We start from the raw sequence: 16,290 nt of genomic DNA on the forward strand, positions 1-16,290 counted from the left end.
TAAATAAGGAAAAGCAAATGCTCCTGTTTACCAGCCAATATGGCACAATAATGTAAAGGCTTTACATTAAAGCAAGAAATAATTAACGAGAGAAATGCCATAAATCTATTTACACAAAGAAAGTCGAGTTTCCTATTTTGATATTTCATTGTAAGAAAATTGATGTACATCTACTAGTACTACTATGCAGATTTCACAGTTGTTTTTTTGGTAAAGAAACCACCACCTGAATGGCTGAACATGTTAGCCACCTTGGGCGGCCGCCACGCCGCGTTCCCATCTCTGGCGCCGCCTCTTTTCCGAACATCGTTTCAGTACAGAAGATGATGCTTTCCCTTCAATCTCCCTCTCCCCACTTTCTTCCCAACAAAAAGTCCCATTATTATGGCAGTTACAACCCCCAGAGCAATCAACAGTGGCCTCACAGCCCAGTGGAAGTCCTCTAGATGCTGATACTTCTTCACCAAGCCAGGTAAACAAGCTCGACTTCAGCTGGATTGGCGAGGAAACTCACGTCCTCGCTCCCCATGCTCAGCTGGCCGGGGGAACTTGACAACGAGGCACCCATTTGGCAGCACTTGACAAATCCGGCCAGTGGCCCAATCACCCCCTCTTCCACGAGGCCAGTCGAACCGCAGGCTGAAGACGCTCGACTTGAGCTTCACGAACTGCCCTGCACAGTAAGGCTTAGCCATCTCAAACTGTGAATACATGCCCTTTGATAGGGTCTCCAGTCCTATAAACGCAACAGCTACACTTCCATCGCGGTTACTGAGTGGAGGATGCCAATGGGCTAGTGCTTCTTCTCTTCTTTCTTCAGGCGAACCCAGTCCGCCTGCAGCCAAGCCGAACGTGACTCGTTCCAATGTGGAAACATGAACTCGTAGTGGATCATGAACTCCATGCACCCTAACCAGAACATATCCATCTTGATCCGTATCTCGTTCTAGACCCACCACAGACCCCTCGGGCACATCCATATTTTTGGGGCTGCACGTGTTCGCTTTCCTAGACCGGACCACATCCCCGACTTGCAGGTGATCCTTAGCAAGGAACCACTGTGTATACCCACCGCCCCCTGGTTTGTCTCTGATCATTCTACTTCCTAGACCTGTCCAGCTTCCGTCTTGACAAACTGCACTCTGCGAACTGCAAATTCGTATAAAAGTTCAGTGAAACACAATAAAATAGCAGAGATGTATCTGAAACATGAAACTTGCATCAAGGATCAAGAAAATGATACCTCTTGAAAGCATGTAAAATATCTGCCATCACAGGGCGGCTCTTAAAGTCGTACTCAAAACATCCGATAATAACATTCTCAACTGCAGGGGGGAGGCCTCTGGGAATATGAGGTTTTTCTTGCTTTGTTACAACTAGCTTGTATATCTCCTCAACCGATTTACCACTCCACGGCTGTATCCCGGTTAGCATCTCTAATATGCTGCAACCAAATCCCCACGAATCAGTCTCAACAGATATTGGACATCTCACTTCTGGCTGCCTTTGCTCGGGGCTATATAGGTTGGACTCCTCAACCGATTTACCACTCCACGGCTGTATCCCGGTTAGCATCTCTAATATGCTGCAACCAAATCCCCACGAATCAGTCTCAACAGATATAGGACATCTCACTTCTGGCTGCCTTTGCTCGGGGCTATATAGGTTGGACTCCCAAGTCTTTGATCCATGTGTGTACTAGGCAATGGGATTTCTAACAACACGTAAGGGATACCAATATCCCAATAATTGCCCCGCCGTTTCTATTCAACAAGAAATTATAAGGTTTGAGGTTGAGAATAATGATCCCTTTTGCATGGAGGTCCATAATTCCCTGAGCTATATCTACTCCATACCTGTAATCATCACACTCAAAGTAAGTACTAAAAAATGAGCCCAAACCCCGAAACCAACAACGAACATCACCTAAGAACATCTCCAAGCGACAGCTTCCCCCCATTGAGACGAGCCATTTTGTCCCCGACTGAGCCCTTGTAGAATTGCATAACAATGCATATCTACAAGAACAAAGCAATATAACACTTCAGATTTCTACATCATCATCACCCATTTCCACAACAAATCTGAACAATGCAACAAAAGGCCAATCAGAAAACTCACTCTCTTTTTTATAACCGAAAGCCCGTAGAGCAAACAAACTGTATCTAACCCTTGACACTTAAAAATCAAATCACCCAGTCTATTCAAGACATCCCTAATGTTATCCTCTTTCACCGGGTGCAACATTTTCACAGCAACTTCATGATACTCGTCATGGTCTTGAGACGAACGGTGATGTATGGCTAACCAAACATCACCAAACGCCCCTCTCCCGATCCGGTGCCTGAGCTTAATCCTCGTTGGATCAATCCAGGGGGTCATCCAGTGAGATGATGCACCTAAGGTGGTGTTCACCAGACACTCCATCAACCATCACAAAATCAAACAAAGGCGCAGGCCGATTAGCAACAGCTTGTCCTGCCATTTTCCCTAAATGATCCTATAACAAAGTTATTCACAGAGACCATTCAGCCACAAAATGTGCATAAAATTATCATCATTCCACAACAAAATTCACACAATGCTTTCATAACCTACCACAAAATCCATCAGTTTCTGAAAAAAGAAATCTACGAGATGCTAAAAATGGAATTTCCTAGTGAGAGAGACAAACATCCCCAATTCCTCAATCTAAAATTCCTATCCCGCTAGAAAAACATCATAATCACTAATCACACTCTTTTCATCTCTGGAAACGCCAAAAATCCAATGTCGACACGAACAAATTCTCCAATAGTAGTTTTTTTCCACACACAAATTATATTCATAATTATACAATCACTATCCAACAACATACAAAAACAAAACGAATAAACAGTTTTTCATCCCTTAGCCAAATCAGCTCAGTACCGAGCAGTATGGAGAAGAAAAAAAGTTACTAGTATAAAACAAACACAAAAATCACACAAAATCGTAAGCAAAAAACAGAAAACTTACTGATCAATAGTAGAGATGAAGATAAATTATGTAGCTCAGAAAATATTGATTGAGGAAGAAGCGAACACAGTAATCTCGACGAATTCAATTACGTATCAGTATTGAGGGATCATTTCATAGCTGCGGTTACGAGCTATGAAAGAGTAATAAAGAGTGAAGAAATTGAAACAGAACTAAATAGAGAGAGAGAGAGAGAGAGAGAGGAGTCATGTTGTTTGCGCTTTCAATATTTTATACTTTTATTCCTTTTGATAATAATTCTTGATGTAAAAATAAATATTTTACTATACTTCCAATTCAAAAGTCTTAACATTCTTATAGTTTCTATAATAAAAAATTTCGATTATTATTTATAAAGTTATTCAATTTAATATTTGACTACTTTTGGTATTATTATTATTTATAAAGCTTAATAGTATTCGTGTAGCTTTTGTAGAGTTGCACATTTAAATAGTGAAGAAAGGTACAAAAGCAAGCATGATTTCTCCCTTTATTCGTTATAAATAAAGTTTGCTAATTTGTTGCTTACTACTATTGCCTAATTATTCATTTATTTGTCGCGTTTGCAATATAGAAATAATTTTATTAAATCATTAGCACAAATATGATAAGTGATAACTCAATACCTTGACTGCTGATAATATAAACTAAGTAGTAATAAATTCAAATAAAATGGATTATATCTCAAATAAATCAACCAAAATCAAAATGCATTTCTCAATAAATTCTTATTCAACAAAGACCAGTTCCATTGTTCAACACACGAATTCGCTAATTCCACAAAACTTTCCTAAATCATAATCTGATTAACATGTAACAAATATGAATAAGGAAGCATCAACCATATTATTTCTGCAACTGATCTCTCGTGCTTCAATACCTTTAAAACTACAAGAGTTTTCACTTGATTTTCCAACTCAACCTCCGGGATTCATTCTTTCTGCCCGAACGTCTCAAGCAATTCTTGAAACTTCCCAGCACGTTGCGCGAAGATCTAGAAGAGCAGCCTCTATCTGCAAGCCTCATCCGGGAGTTGGAGCTCGAGCTCGAGCTACTGAACTTGCGATATGGAAACCACCCTTTTATTAAGTGACTTAACCGGTGATCGCGTTTTGACCCAACATCATCTCTTAAATCCCAATGAGCAGCATCTTCCTTAGTCTCCTCTGATATCTCTTCATGAATGCTGTCTTCTTTCTCAACATTTCTGTGTTCAACCTTTCTGTAAATTGAATTGACATGGTTATATAAGTTGTTTTTTGAACCACTATTCATGGCTTCAAAATCACTATTTCTCAACAACTTACTTGTGGGATTCATCATCATCACTAGTGTATGCTGCCTTTGATTTTATCTTTATGAAATTATTGGTACTCGAAGCACGATGAATGAACTGCAGCTGAAAGTGCAAACAAAAATGAAAATTGCCAAGCATAAGACAAAGTGAAACATCAAATTTTCACTACAAAATGTAACCAAAATAAAGATAGTCACTTCTTCCTTTTCAAATTCCTGAAACTTCACTGTTTTCTCAAAGCCCGCCATTCCTTTCGAAGACCTAGGATGTTCTCTCTCTCACTACCACAATCAAGCCGAAAGGGTAAACAGCTTTGTTCATATGGAGTTCACTTTTGGTTCCCTCTTATGTAGGGCTAATTTCTAGTACTAAACGAACTGCAAGATCTTCCGTTTGCTCAATACCACATGAATCTAGCTATCTATCTTCAGAAATCTTGAACTTCATATAGAGTTTAATTTATGTAAGGCTAATTACTAGTACTAAACCATCTGCAAGATTTTTCATTTGCACAATACGACAAGAATCTCTCTATCTTCTGAAATATCGAACTTCTTTTAAATACCCAAAACGTCTACGCAGAGGAAACAGTCATATGATACAAAACTAGAACTAACCTGATCACCATCCTTTATGCCAACCATGCTGATATAATCTCGGTCATTCAACAACATCTCGCCTTCGTGACTAAGGCAAAACTGTCCCCATACATGTTCCCTTCATAAAAGTTCAAATTATAAGCTTAGCTACACCAGTTCATGTTGAAGAAGTTAAGGTCCAATCCAACAAACATACTGTTAAAGTCCAAAGAGATTCAATTTAGCATTCTATTAATTAAATATTTTGAGGACATAAGAGTGCCATAGAATTAAACAAGCAACAATGCCACTAGAGCTAAACAGACATCAATAGCAATGCAAATCTTCAGCTGCTAACAGAAGATATTTTGAAGGTAAAAACTCATTACCATGAAACTCTGTCAGGCCCCTCCTTTGGCAGATGATCAAAAGCCGATTCGACAGCCCGCTTCAGCCCCCCAACGGTTCCCATCTTACTCACCTCAACTCCTTCACAACAAAAAATTCCACAAATTTCATTCAATTCTCATACAGCATTATCACAAACACCCAATCTACATTCTCACACACTCAAATTAATCAAAGGCACACATCAATTTCTACAAAACCTAACAAAACACAGATAACCGCTTGAACAGATCTACATCCACAACATCAAATTCAAAACTTACCAAAAGAGGATCCGTCCAATTTGAGAACCGTAATTCGGAGAGGCGGCTGCTGAAGCCTGTTGTAAGAAGAAGCGCTCCGCCTCGGGACGCCAACGTACGCCGTTGGGGGAAACAAGCGCACAACCGATCCATTCGAGAATCGAGGCTTGTAACGATCGATCTCCACAATCTGCATCATCGCGGAATGCCGCAAAATCGGTAACGAAGAAATCGAATATCGTCAATCATGAGGCCTCCATTTATACGTCTCCTCGTCGCAGATCTCGAAATTGAGCAGGTTGTTAGCAGATTCGGAGGTAGGGTATGGCTTGTGTCGAGAGAGATTCTAGAGAGAGAAATGAGATTGCGAATTTTGGCATTCGCTCTTCTTTTCGTGTTTCCATTTTGCTTTTTCTCTCTCTACGAAGAGTGAATGGCAGTTAATACGGTTAATACCCGCCTTTTCCATTTGTATTTGGGCCTTATTTTGAAGCCCAATTAAATATTTTCAGCCCAAATAAAGGCCCGTTAAAGGTTTTTATTGGGCCTTTACCAACAAATTATATCTTTTTCTTTTGGATAATGGGCTGATAATAACATAGCTGATAGGAAAAATGAGATTTGTTTAATAGGCCGAGAGTAAGTTGAGGTTCCAGTTATTACAATAGTGATAAATGGAGAAATCATTATTTATCTTGAAAATTTTGTTTTCCAAATGTTTATGTTGTTAAATTAGGACTGAATGTTTGTAGTGATTATGCAAAATTTGAAATTTTTATATCATATTTAACAAAATTGACAAAATATTTGTAATCCGAGTAATGAAATCATACCAAATTGAAAAATTAAATTTGGTCAGATTTTTCAGATTTCTTTTTTTTTGAAATTTCGAATTTTCGATTCAATTTGGATTGATTTTTAGAAACAGAAAAAATGTTAAAATCTGAATTACTAATATACAAAATTTTATTTTTCATTTTTGGATTTTTTTGGGATAGATTATTAGTTGTAAAAATTTTGGATATTTTGAATGAGTCCGGATTTATATTATCTCAAAATTTGAATTTGGTATAATTCCAACCAAAAATTCAAATGATCGCTCCTATCCCAACTCGTCCTTTCCTTCGGGGTCGAAACAATTTTGCCGGCTCGCGTATCTCAATTAATGTCATTCAACAAACATAGTACAATTTTCATATTGCAGGTCTCAAATTACTATTGTTCCATTGTCGTATAAAAAGTATGTAGCATAAAAGTATGATATGTCTTGTTCGAAAGCAATGGTCATGAAAGGAACAAGAGGAAAGAAAAGCCTTGAGGAACACACACATGCCTACGTACTACACAATTAGTGCATAAAAACAAGTAATCTTTGAGTCCACAATCCACATCATCTCTCACTTTAAGAATGTATTGATGATTGATTGATGAGCAACTATTTTGGTTCATGAACCTTATCTTACTTTGATTAAAAGATCAAATCACAAGATAATTGTTATTATGATTTATGAATGACAACATATTCATTTCTTTTAGAAGATAATAGTAATTTAAATTATGAAATTTGTTTAAATTCTAATCAATCTTGTATGGTTTAAAAACATAATACTATTAAATTTATACTTTTTAATTTCTTTATTCGTGTACAAAAACGTCTTTTGCTAATGCTCAAGTGAATAGTTTCATTAAATGGAGAAAAAGGGTGAAAAAAAATGCTTCACTTTTTAGCGAAACGATAATATTAGATAATCAGAAGCAAAAGAAGACCAGTTCACTAATTGTATGTCGACACTAAATATGAGACTCGATGGATGAAAGAAAATTCATAACACCAAAATATCTAACCTATATAGGACCAAGTTGGTTTTCAAAATCATACGATTTTTTATGATAAAATCCATCAATAATTCAAAAATGTAAACATATATATGTGTCTTGCAAGAAGATGATAAATAATTTGAATATGGCCACACTCATTACATCAACTTGTAATTTCTAGGATTATTGGGACCTCCCAAACCCTATCCATGTCTATGAATAGACAACATCACTTGGACCCTTTCATTTAGATAGTTGCTCAAATTATTAAATGTATGTAGTACATAATCTAATATATTTCAAAAATTGTGGACATATCAAACTAAGCTTCAAAAATTTCTTTAAAATTTGTTAAATTCATCAAGGTAGTTAGTGTGAATCAGGTGCGGATGCAAGAAAAATGTTGATTTAAGATCTCTCTCATTAAACCTATTTTCTAACTCATCTTTTCCGGTCAAGTTCTTCGTTCTCTCTTTCTTTCAGCAATTTCAATAAATTTAACCATAAAGAAAATAAGGAGGTATTTTTAATATGGTCAATAGTGGTTTTTCATTGAGCTTGTGATGATTCAAACCACCGACCTAATAGATAAAGGAGAAACGTTTTACCAACTAAATTGCAGTATATCATGAAAATAAATGAGTTTGAAGCCCCTACCCTCTTATAGCCACATCACTAGTTCAAATCGCCAGAAAATTGTCTTTTCGAGATCCTGAATTAACAATTTAGAAAATTCAACCTTTTCCACTAGGGTTTTTATGTACGTGCAATATATTGATTGGAGTATGGATTAGACTAAACCTAGAATATATGGGATCAATATGTTTTGTATGTATATGTCATATGTGCATGTGTTTTTGGATAACTGGGACTACTTTGTCGTTCTGCCACCACGAGATCACTTTAATTCTTATTTTTGAAATTTCATACTGTAATTGATTTATTCTAATGATTGCTAATGCTTTAATAAATCTTGAGTTGAATTGCTAAGCTATATATATAGATAAATAGTAGGACTAATTTATTTAAACAATGTGGTACGTATATAATTATAGAAAACATTAAAAACATATATAATTAAATACATTATATTATACAAAATATTAGTAGTAATTTTCATTTTTTAGTGATAAAATATAGTACTACCAATTATTTAACATAAAGAATACGATTTAGAATAGGAAATATGAAAAAAGCCAAACATGTTCTTAAATACTACTCCCTAGAACATAATTATTTCTCAATTGTCGAATCACTACCCCTCTTTTGGCCTACCAAAAACTTTATTGTTATTATGTCCCTCCATCATTTTTATTTATGTTTCCAACCCCACCATATTTAGCTCTCTTTCGATCTAGGGTTTACTTAGAAATTAAAAGTAATGCGTGACATGTATCCTATATTACTATATATATAGAGCATAACATTCAAATCGAAATTGTGAAACTTAGATCTATATTTCATTCTATTTGATTAGTTGTACAATCGAAAGGCATTGATGGAACTTGAACTCGGACTTGCTCTTTCCAACCACAACGCGAATAATAATGGATTCAAGACCAGAAACAACAAGGAATATAGACAGAAACGGTTGTTTCTCGAAGATCAAAGCGCCACCGGAGTTGGGGGTACGACTTTATCGTTGCTCTCATGGAGTGGCGTTGCAGAGATGGAGGACAGCATCGGCCGCCCTCCAAAGTATAGGAAATCCCACGAGTAAGGCTAATATTTTGTAACCGAGCTAAGTGATGCATATCTTTAAATAAAATAATTTTGATATTTACCCCTCTCTCTTTTTTCTTCTTTTTATGAGTAGTGATAGTGGTCACCGAAGATTCGAGGGGTGGCCACCGACGTACTCGCCGCCCCATCACCGTCGGTCACACTTGATAGTGACAGAGCAAGTTGAGAGAAAGTCGATGCACGTGAAGGTGAAGATGGAGGGCATCGCCATAGGGCGAAAAGTTGATATTAGGGATTTCGAATCCTATCACGATTTAACAAACACATTGATGGATATGTTTGCTAAATGTATGTCTTGATATTTCTTTTCTACCAACCGTCGTTTTTCACTCAAAATCCGTGGCAATGTCAACATTGCTATGAATTTTGGTCACCAAATGTCAAATTTGGGATTGTGGTGGAATTTTGTTAGTTGGTTATAATGTGTTTTCGTGCGATTTGACAGTTTTCTTGTGTACAAATATGCAGATAGTAAAATTGAGAGTAGGGAAGAGTACACTTTATTGTACTTGGACAAAAAGGGAGATTGGATGTTAGTTGGAGATTTGGCCTGGGAGTGAGTATATAATTAGTGTACTAGTTAATACTATAATTTTCATAAATTTTCTTACAACAACATACTTAATTTTTTTTTAATATTAATTGCAGGGAATTTGTTGAATCTGTTAGACGTGTCGAGATACTAAAGAATGACAGCAAAATGGGCTTTCGATTATTGTTGTCTAGAAATTAATACCATACGATGTGTATTTGTAATTGTATTTGTGAAGTATTTCATCAAAAAAATTGTATTTAAGAATTCAACTGTACAAGCGTAAAGAAATTGTATTTAAGAATTGTGTAATTACAAGCCACATCCATAGATTATGAAGGAATTGAATCGAACTTCAATTTATTGGTCCGTAATCAGTTAATTTAGCCCTCAGTAAACTGACACGTGTATAGACCAATTGACAGAGGTTAGAGGATACACATGGCTAAAATTAAAGAACTGAAGAGAAATGAGTGCACAAGATTGGTTTGAGAAAAAAATTTAATAAACAATTACTACTTTATACTATAAATAGTTTTAAATTAGATTAGTGCATGATGCTGGTTTTAACATATACTAACTAATAAATATACTTTCAAATTCCTACAAATATTTTTTTCCGCATTCTTCCTAACAACGAGGATGATACTAACAAGAGATATTGTATAGTTTGATAAGGCACATTTGCATGTATAATACTAATAATTTATAAATGGACAAATTGTCATTTATTTTTGAAGTTATAGGCCCAAGTGGAAGATAGAAAATAGCTTAGGGCTTTATAAGAAATTAAACATTTACAATCTTCACCTAATTTTGAGTATTACTGTGCGAATCGTCTATGATCTACGTGAACAGCATGGATCCATATGATCGACATTGGAGTGTCATAGTCATTTGGCAATTTTTTTTTTTTAATTCAATTTGTTGATTCAACAAAATATAAAATATTTTTTTAATCCAATCTCTTGATTCAATAAAATTTAAAATAGTGTCATGTGATACCATGTCAGTAGAAGGCTAATCCCGTGTGGTGCCCTGTAATTGGGATTTGGAAAGGAGGCTAAGAGCATCATCATCCATATTCTTGTCAAAAAGTATCGAAGTGAGTCTGAACCCACTTTTATTTTTTTTTTATTTCATGTTCTTTGACAAGAGCACAACACCCACATCCATGCTCTTCCGCAAAAGCATGCTCAAGGGTCCCACCATTCCATTATTCAATTTAAATACTTCAATTACTAAAAATATATTCACAATATTAGAATGCATTAAAAATACCCGATATCATTACAAATTACTAAAAAAATTTAAAATTACATAATTAGAATCCTAAAAATTAAAAATTACATAATTAAAATCCTAAAATTGAGATTGAGAGAGTTGTTTGGTATAATGTCTTTTTTTTGTGTCTGACATGAGAATATTTATAGATGAAAGTATGAATTTTGAGGTAAAAAATGAACAAATAAATTAAAAGTGTGGAAAAACTGGATATATTTTATTAGGAAGTGTGAAAATATTTTTTTTATTAAATCTGAGCTTTTCATATTTTTTTAAAAAAATAATAATAAAAAATAATAAACCAACGGTCAACCAGAGCATGTCACGTCGTCTGCTCGTGCTCTTGCCGTTGGCACGGACGTGCTCTATGCATCAGGCACGGCCATGCCGTCAGCAAGAGCACAGCGGCGAGCAGGGGTCTGCTCTTGTGGACGGCACGGACGTGTCCTTGCGCAAGAGCACCGATAGACATTCTCTAAGGGCGCAGTAGGAATGCTTGAGCCTGCAAAGCGTGTTTTGGCGTTTGAGCCCACCAGCTAGTGCTCAATGCCTTTTTTTTGTTTGACCACACGTATACCAAACCCAACTAATCTTGCTCGACTGAGTTGCGGATTAAGACCAAAAGTCTATCAACGAATGGCAGGGTTCGAAATAGTTTCACACTCCCAACTGCGCTCCCAACAATTGGTAGTGCTCAATGCCCTTCCTTTAATATTCACTAGTTTGTGCGAGAAAGGCAATTCCTCTCACAGTTTGATGACTTGATCAATAATCATACTAACCTAAATGTTGACTAGCAAACAGCCCACACGTCAAAATTAATTCCACCAAAACAGACTCAGCCTCTCACCAAAATTAAATTCACCAATTCAACTCAACGACAACGATGTTGCACTCTACAACTCCAACCTGGAAGCAACTACTACCACCACCTTTTTCTCAAATCAATTTCCAATTTTCCATTATTTCCAAATTTTCACCTCAAGATAAGGTAATCCAACTTTTGTGAATCTAGTCAACTCTGATGCAGAAATCAATTTACAACAAGATTGGTAAAATATGAAAGGAAAAATGATTCTGAAGCTAGTAAAATAAATCCAATGAGTAAGACCAGACATGAAGCATAAATAAAGATTAGTCTGATAACCAGAAAAGAAGTATAGAGTCATGACGAGATCATATATCTTCAACTTAGCTCGATTCTTTAGATGCTTGCCTTCCAGAAATGAGAGAATCTACATGAATGAAAATTTATCTAGAAACCCCTAATATTCCATACCCAGATTTGGATTTAGCACACTTGGTTACTAAACAACCAAAATCCACTCAAGACAGACAAACTTGCAAGTGATGTCAGATGCAAATGGTTCTAAACAATATTAGTAGCCCTACAAGCAGAAATAAGCCTCATCCAACATCTAGATACACAAAATTATCATATTAGAAAGAAAAGAATAGGATTAGTTGTTCTAGAACAAGCACCTGCAATCCCAAATAAAAATAATATTACAAAACAGAAATGCACAAATGCCAGCAAAATCACCTCAAATACATTGAATATCACAAGATTTAAAATCTAACGTATAGAAAAATTTACCAAGAAATCAGTAGGGTGCATAGTAGTAACCAGCAGGTGGCACTCCGACTCCGTTCACTGGTGGCATACCATACGGCATTGGAGGCTGTACGCCGGGAGCATGATATCCGCCTGCACCGATCTTGGCCAGGCTCATCTGGCCTTGCATCCCGTCTCTGTGATACTGCTGCCACACCATCTGCTCCTGCACCAGCAGTTGCTGCTTCTTCTCCATGTCGGCCATCTGCACGTATGAAGGAGGCGCAATGCTTAAAGACGCAGCAAATGGATCCTGTCCCACGGTCTGGACTGTTCCATCGGGCGCAGGGAGTGCCAGGACTGGTGTTTTACTTGCTCCAGGACCTGGCAGCGCAACACTGCTGGAACTGCCACCACTCAAGTGAGAAGTGCTCACATGCTGCTTAACCATTCCCTGATCATACATGCCATTCAACAGCAACGGATCAAGTCCACCGCCCATTGAAGCCTTTTGCTGAGACAAATGGCTAGCAGTTTCGACAAGAGCCAATTCCCAATCAGCCTTGCCCGACTCTGCAGCTGGATTTTGCCAGGCGGAAGTCACCTCCGATTCCCCATTCGAATGGAATGCTTCCCACGAGCCATTCCCGTTGTTGGCCACCGGTGCAGCAAACAGTGCCAGAGCAAACTTATTACCCTGATCATCAGCAGTCACTCCCTCATCCCTTAGATCCAGCAGATCACCTTGAATGGCAGGCTTAGGAGGCTCAGGCTCAGGTTGTGGTGCGGGGGTATGGTCCTCAGGAGGCGGCAGCGCCTTAGTCTCTTGCACCGGCTCTTCCTCCACAGGAGGAGCTGGTAGTGCCTCCACCTTCCTCTCTGGGCTCTTCGTCACCTTAGCCCTGTCCCTCACAAATTCCTCCAAAGTCTCCAACAATTTTCCAGTAATTTTCTGAACTTCTGGAAACTCAGAAGACCTCGACACACCAATGTCCTTGCACCAGTTATAGACTCCGATCAATTCGTCTATCTGCTTTGCTGAGCTAGCATAAGCATCAAATGCCTTGACACAATCTTGATACTCCATATCAAAGAACTTGTCAAGAAGGACAGCCAAAACCTCACAGATATCAGCATACAGCTTGAAGCTCTCCTTAACAATAGTATACATTGCAACCAGAATCATCCTCTCATTCTTTGCCAAACCCGTAGGCCGGCAAGACAAAAACCGATCCAACAGCCTCTGCAAATGACTCATCTTCCCAAAGATCCTCTCGGGCGCCATCTCCCTAAGAGGAGTAGCATCTTTCTTCGCCTGTGTCGACTCTCTCACATCACCAGACGACCTAGATCTGCGCATCCCATAGGGCTCCTCCCGATACTCGTGACTATACTCATATCCATTACCCCTGTTTGATCCCGGTGGTGATCTATAGTTATACCTATCATCTCTGGCCCCAGATCTCTCAATCTCACCACCATTCCCACTCTGTTTCCGCTCATAAATCATCATCTCCAGCCTCTGATCCAAGTAAAGCGCATAAGTCCTCACAAAAGCCGAATGATCCCAAGAACTCGAGTGCGCCTCATCACGAAAATCAGACATATTCAACAACCTAGTCCCCCTTCTAGTAGCAAACATGATTTCCTGCTGGAAGACAGCATCTCCTTCATTGAGCAATCGATGAATAAGCATCAAACACTTGAGAGCCACAATCCAATCACGCGTTTTCCCCAACCTTCTAGACACAGCGACTACACAGGCGCTAACATACCCTTGGGAAAACGAGGTCAACTGGAGAATCTCCCTCAAATACTTCTCCGACGCCGGATCGTCGTCGTGGCTGGTGGCTTTGACTATGGCGACCTCCAACTCCGGCGCCATGTTGCTCGCGACCTTAGCGATCCCGATACTGGTCTGATCCTTCACCGCCCCGATCGCTTTCCGAATCGTGCTCGGCGCCATCGCTCTACCCGATCTCGTCTATACCCTACGCTAACAACACCAAAAACACAAATTCAACGCAAAATCATACCCTACATCACTCGGTACACTCGATTCAGCTAAGAATCACAAAATTCCAACAACTTAACCAACCAATTTCAATCAAAAAAATATATAAAAAGTAACAGTCAGCTCCATTTCAACGAAAACACAAACTTCCGGCGATTAAATTACAAAAATCAAACAAATGGAGCCTTCAATTCATTCACCTTCCTGAAAATTGAGGAACTGGAGGCGCTGGAGCTGCAGTAGAGTGTGTGATGTGTGAAATCGGGGGTATGTGGTGTAGGATGCGACGATTCTCTCTCTAGATTTGCTGCGAACTTGGGGAGAGAGAGAGGTATGAAAACGGAATGGAGGGTAAACACAATAAAAAATAGGAAAAAGAAAAAGAAAATGAAAAAGGAGAATAGAAAGGTGGATTGAAATGGTGCGGTGAGATCCGGGAGAATCACGGCCGTCGATTATGATCGGAAAATATATATTGAAGGAGGCGGTGGTACAGTTGGTGTGAGTTGCTGCTCGGTTGTCTCGCTCTCGTCTACAACTTTAATTCTGGATGTGTTGTTTATTTTTAGAAATAATTTTGTAAATTAAGGTAATTTAATTATAATTAATTTCAAGTATGGTCAATATTTTTTACAGTAGATCTACATATTTTAATACAAGATTTGTTGAATTTGTTAATGGAAAATTTTATGTAATCTATTGTTTACCTAAGATTATACTGTAGTATTGTTAACTTTCCTACTACGATATTGGTATATTAATTGTATAACAACATATAAATGTATATAAATTGTACTACATTATATTCTTAAACTTTTAAATTTAAGTGAATTTAATTAAAAATTAATTTTAATATTTATTGTATTATATATAGCAATAAGAAAGAAATTATATAGAAAAATTATGTCGAATCGTAATATGATTTTGAGCTTGATTCGAATTAATTATAAAAAATTTCTTAATAAAATATTATTTTTGCTCTAATATACAAATGTTAAGTTTTTTTTTGAACTGTTGCAAGATGATTAGTATGAAATTTATTTTAAATTAATAATGTTTATAAAACGATTTTCAATGTAAAATATTAAAAAAAAAAGTTTGATTATATATACAATTATATATATTTATCACTATCATATTTTGATAATATATATTTTGAAATTATTATCATTAATATTGTAGATATTTGACCATGTAAATTTTGGATAATATGTCACGTCGTCGTCGATGATATGACATTTAAGGGTTGATTCATTAATTTTTATTTAATCTAATGCAAAACAACTAGGACCATTAGCAGTGGGGCGTCCTATGACGCGCCACGTCATCAGTTTTATCCTCCTACCACCACCTGCAGTGGAGCGTCATAAAGCGCGCCCTATGCATTTTCTTTTATTTGAATATTTAAATAACTACAAAAATTGAGAAAAAACTCCATTTCATTTATAAAAATTAATGTTAATACATTTATAAAAATTAATGTTCATATGCTTATGAGTTAGTCAAGAGTAGAGTCACATTATTAGTAATGTAATTGAATTTAAAATTAGAAAAATTCATGTTATAAAAATTACATACATTTTATAAAAATTAATTTTTATCACATTTTCATCTTAATAAATGTATAAAACAATTTAGTTTTCAAGATATCTCAACTAGTGTGTGTAGCCCAATGGTCAGGATTATTGCCTTCCAAGCAATAGACCCGGATTTGAACCCTGGCAAATGCATTTTTTAAGTAAAATGCGTGCCATCGTCCGCGCCCGAGGACGATGGACGCCATCGGGGGCCCCATTGTGGGTGCTCTAAGTACTACTTCTAA

The 16,290-nt window shown here is 37.1% G+C and overlaps 3 protein-coding genes and 1 pseudogene across 4 annotated transcripts; 1 reads left to right on the top strand and 3 right to left on the bottom strand.

Moving 5' to 3' along the window:
- Positions 1–40: 40 nt before the first annotated feature.
- Positions 41–2,485, bottom strand: LOC121751534 (annotated as a pseudogene).
- A 1,333-nt stretch (positions 2,486–3,818) lies between these two features.
- On the bottom strand, positions 3,819–5,919 carry LOC121751245. The gene is made up of 5 exons (XM_042145957.1): positions 5,544–5,919; positions 5,262–5,361; positions 4,912–5,011; positions 4,305–4,396; positions 3,819–4,219 (listed from the first exon to the last, which is right to left on the bottom strand). The coding sequence occupies exons 1-5, from the start codon at positions 5,719–5,721 to the stop codon at positions 3,898–3,900; spliced, it is 792 nt and encodes a 263-aa protein (XP_042001891.1). The 5' UTR covers positions 5,722–5,919; the 3' UTR covers positions 3,819–3,897.
- Positions 5,920–8,803: 2,884 nt separating this feature from the next.
- LOC121751442 (auxin-responsive protein IAA28-like) lies at positions 8,804–9,958 on the top strand. Its single transcript, XM_042146191.1, has 4 exons — positions 8,804–9,056; positions 9,157–9,371; positions 9,552–9,639; positions 9,732–9,958. Exons 1-4 carry the CDS (start codon positions 8,839–8,841, stop codon positions 9,814–9,816), a joined length of 606 nt encoding a protein of 201 aa, XP_042002125.1. The 5' UTR covers positions 8,804–8,838; the 3' UTR covers positions 9,817–9,958.
- Positions 9,959–12,322: 2,364 nt separating this feature from the next.
- Positions 12,323–15,010, bottom strand: LOC121752252 (probable clathrin assembly protein At4g32285). Of its 2 annotated transcripts, XM_042147227.1 has the most exons (3): positions 14,669–15,010; positions 12,497–14,450; positions 12,323–12,381 (listed from the first exon to the last, which is right to left on the bottom strand). In XM_042147227.1, the coding sequence occupies exon 2, from the start codon at positions 14,418–14,420 to the stop codon at positions 12,504–12,506; it is 1,917 nt and encodes a 638-aa protein (XP_042003161.1). In that variant the 5' UTR covers positions 14,421–14,450; positions 14,669–15,010; the 3' UTR covers positions 12,323–12,381; positions 12,497–12,503. The 2 variants fall into 2 exon arrangements, with proteins under 2 accessions (XP_042003161.1, XP_042003159.1); XM_042147225.1 differs by having other exon boundaries at positions 12,323–14,445.
- Between the last annotated feature and the right edge of the window lie 1,280 nt (positions 15,011–16,290).

The sequence above is a fragment of the Salvia splendens genome, chromosome 10, assembly GCF_004379255.2.
Source record: "Salvia splendens isolate huo1 chromosome 10, SspV2, whole genome shotgun sequence".
NCBI classification, from domain to species: Eukaryota; Viridiplantae; Streptophyta; class Magnoliopsida; order Lamiales; family Lamiaceae; genus Salvia; species Salvia splendens.